This window comes from Durio zibethinus, chromosome 4 (genome assembly GCF_047325235.1).
Source record: "Durio zibethinus cultivar Kanyao isolate XHJ-2024 chromosome 4, ASM4732523v1, whole genome shotgun sequence".
In the NCBI taxonomy this organism is placed as follows: Eukaryota; Viridiplantae; Streptophyta; class Magnoliopsida; order Malvales; family Malvaceae; genus Durio; species Durio zibethinus.
This window is the reverse complement of record NC_143165.1, coordinates 3,985,461-3,989,304: the sequence shown is the minus strand read 5'-3', so window position 1 is coordinate 3,989,304 and position 3,844 is coordinate 3,985,461. Positions and strand designations below refer to the sequence as shown.

Below are 3,844 nucleotides of genomic sequence, written 5' to 3'. Positions count from 1 at the left end.
GGCTACCCTTAGTGATATTCATCAGAAACCTTCAAGAAACACAATCAAGAACAAAACAAACAAAAAAAATAAAAAATTCACCTATGATCCATTGACTTATACCCTATAAAAAGACTAGATCTGAAAAGGAAATAAAGAAATTGAACAAAAGGACAAAGAAAAGAAAATAGAAACAATGGAAACATTCGAAAAAAAAAAAAAAAACAGATAAAACTCAGGAGACTCAAAACAAGAGAGAGAGAGAGAGAGAGAGAGAGAGAGAGAGACGCTTTTATCTAGAGAAAGGTTTTTTTTTTTTTTTTTTTTTAAGAGGAAACCCTATTATTTTGAATGATTATTTTTTATTTGGATTGTCATTCAAATAGATTTTAAATATTTATTTTCATGAATTAAAATGTGAAATAATCAGTTTATGTATCATTAACTCAATAATAATGATTTTATTTATTTGATTAATTAATTAAGAAATAATAGTAATAAAATTTAATAAAAAAATAAATTTGACAATATCCAACAAGTGTTATAATAATCTATTAGCAGCAGATAAAAAAATAACAACCACAAAAGGACAACCCAAGAGACAATTAAACTAAAGCAAAGGCTTAAAACATAAAATAATAATTGAGGATCGCTGCTGGAGGGCGGCGTCAATGGACAGCTATCGTGCAAACCCAAGCAACGTTCACCAGGAAAATTTAATCTGCAAATAAAATAACAAAATGAAAAATGAAATCATACGGTGAAAACTTTTTTCAAATGAAGAAACTACCATCCAATAGATGAAGGATAGCATCGATGTAAAGTTGGATTTGTGCATTATTCACTGCTGCTGAGTGATTGGCTTTCCTTGTTTCTGAAATTCTCCGCTGAAGCTTTCTCAGCTTTGCCTTCCATTGCCGATCAGCCCGTTTCATGTGGTTCAGTTCTGCTCTCATCTCCGTCGCCACTGCTTCTAAACATTTCACTTCCTTTTCCTTTTCCTTTTCATTAACGGAAATGAAAGCAAGATTCATCCATACGTGAAAACAAAACAAAGCAAAGCAATGAAATTAATGCAACTATATACATCTAAACCTTCCTTTTCCAAGACCAACGATGTTTCCTTTTGTGAACATTCGGATTCAGCAAACAAAAACAAGAAAATAGCAAATGAAGATCCATCGAAAAGAAAAGAAGTAAAAAGAAGTACTAAATATTACAAATTATGAAGTGTCTTAATTAATTTAATACCAGTTGCTTCTGTAGTGTGGATGACTGGCGTTTCACCATTACTTTGTTCGTTTTGAGAGTCCAAGAAGCCTAGCTACCATACATAAGCCGTACTTTATATAAGAAAAAGCATCTATTGGAACCTCCTGGCAAAGGCCGAGAGGGTCTTTCCACGAAACATTCATAAAAGACAAACACCTTTACAAGAGCTGACGGCGAGGTAGTAGGGGTTCTTTTGTTGAAGTTAAGCAAACGCAGTTGTAAGATTATCGTTCGATCAACTAAAAAAAGTCAACGGAGTCGAGCGTCAGACCATTCACTCCTGGCAAAGGCCAAAGAGGGTCTTTCCACGAAACATTCATAAAAGAAAAACACCTTTACAAGAGCTGCCGGGAAGTAAAAGTAGCGGTTATTGCGTTGAAATTCAGGAAACGCGTTTGCAAGGTAATCGTTCGGTCAACTAAAAAGTCCACGAAGTCGAGCGTGAGACCATTCACTACTGCCAGTGTCGGTTGGCAAGTGATTTTACTTATCCAAAAGATAAAGTACAAATTTTAACTAAGTTATCTCAAAAGAAATCATTATTTATTTTTTATTGCTTGGAGATAGATTAATTTAACAGACAACATAACTTCCAAAAAAAAAAAAAAACCAAAACTTCATTTCTTTTGATTATTTTTTAGTATAATTTATTTTTTATTTGAAAAATAAAAATATTTAATAATGAACAAAAGCAATAATACTAATGTATAATTGGAATTTTAAATTTTATAAGTAAAATAATTATTAAAATTTTTGATGGGATCCATCAAGGTGATATGGTTGAGGCTGATTTGGCTCATGATGATGAAGATATGGACCTACACTCAATTGCACCAATTATTGGTTCTATAACTTGTTTTAAAGCTAAAGAGTTGCATTTGGCACTTAATATTTTACTTAGATAGATTTCGGCTCATGTAAAGTTATTGCATGATAAAGAGCCTAAGATGATCACCTTGATGACGGGTGAAGGTGTTTGAACACATTTGAGCTGTATCATGTTATTTGGGCTTTATTGGATCATGCGTGTATTAGGTTTTAGTAATTGGACCATACACATATTGGACTTTATTATGAGCTTGGCATGTGGATCGAGCTAGAATTTAACATGTGCGATTATTTTAGTATATTTAGATTGATTATTTTTGATTATATTTATGTTTATTTTGTTATGAAATTTAGACACCCTATCTAGTTCAATGTTAATTTAAATTAAGATTAGGTTTCGAATTTTTTTAATTTATTTTTGGTATTGTATTTAGTTTAAAATTATTATTATTATTTAAAAACAAAAATAAAAAAAGAGGAAAGAATTGTTTTACTAAAACTTAAAGAGGGTTTAATTCTAATTGGATTGTTGGATTAAAAGTGTTCTAATTGGAAAAAGATTGTAAAAAGAAAATGATTTGAGAGGTGAATTTGGATTAAAAATACAAATTTGCAGTTGATTAGAAGATTCAAACAAAAAAAAAAACTCTTTTTCCTATTATAATTAGGATTAGAAGCCTGTAATCTTCTTGATTATCAAATCTAGTAGAATATCTTAGTAATATCTTAGATATTTTCTCTTTCTTCTTTATGGCAATATCTTTTAGATTTTAGGGATTATTATTGAGGCTTATTACATAAAGGTTAATAAATTGTAATAGCAACACCATGTAATGAATTATTAATTGGAAATTCCCAAATTGCATTCCCTTATATTCTCTCTCGTTCTTATCAAAATAAGCTCTTGTTTTGTGACAAATAACCCAAAATTCTTATCACTCTTCCTTCTTTCTCTCTAAAGGTGTGTCAAATCAATTCGTTGTTTAATTGGTTGTGGCTTGTTAATTTTCAGCCATTTAAGCTTTGGTTTATCTTCTTTTTCTTTTCTTGTTTAAACCGACCTTGATACAAACCACAACTCAGCTTTTGTGTTTGAGACGCATCAAGTACACTATTTGGAACTTAGGAAGAAGGGGACGAAAAGTGATATGGCACTTAAGATTGATATGAATAAGGCTTATGATAGAGTGAAGTGGGACTTTTTGGGGGCCACATTACTCAAACTATGGTTTGATGAAAAGTGAGTATGTTGGAATATGGAGTGTATTACTACTGTGTCTTATTCTTTAAAGATTAATGTTATGCCTTATGCTAGGATCATCCCCTCTAGAGTACTTGGACAAGAGATCCATTATCACTTTATCTTTTCTTGCTTGTTGTTGATGTACTATCTAGATTAGGCTTAATGCTGCTAAATCTAAAAACATTAGGGGAATTAGATTCAATAAATATTATCCTGTGCTTAAACATCTATTGCTTGCTGATGATTCTCCTTTTTTCCTTGATACCAACATTGAGATTGTGAGAAAATGATTGCTATATTATACAAGACTATTGTGAAGCGTATGGATAAATGATGACTTTGGAAAAATCAAGTTTGGTGTTTAGCCCAAACACTCCAGAACATAAAAGGAAAGAAGTTGCTATGTGTTCAAAGATACATATTGCCAAAACCCAGGAATTTACTTGGGAATTCCATCTTTTTAGGGAAAGATCAAATGTGCTGCTATGGCTTACATCTTATGTTGAAAGTCTAGAGTTGGAA

General features: G+C 31.3%; 1 protein-coding gene across 1 annotated transcript; it reads right to left on the bottom strand.

Annotated features, from left to right (window-relative positions):
- Positions 1-460: 460 nt before the first annotated feature.
- On the bottom strand, positions 461-1,630 carry LOC149519046 (uncharacterized). Its single transcript, XM_089759146.1, has 3 exons — positions 1,231-1,630; positions 770-980; positions 461-700 (listed from the first exon to the last, which is right to left on the bottom strand). Exons 1-3 carry the CDS (start codon positions 1,267-1,269, stop codon positions 696-698), a joined length of 255 nt encoding a protein of 84 aa, XP_089615272.1. The 5' UTR covers positions 1,270-1,630; the 3' UTR covers positions 461-695.
- Positions 1,631-3,844: the final 2,214 nt, after the last annotated feature.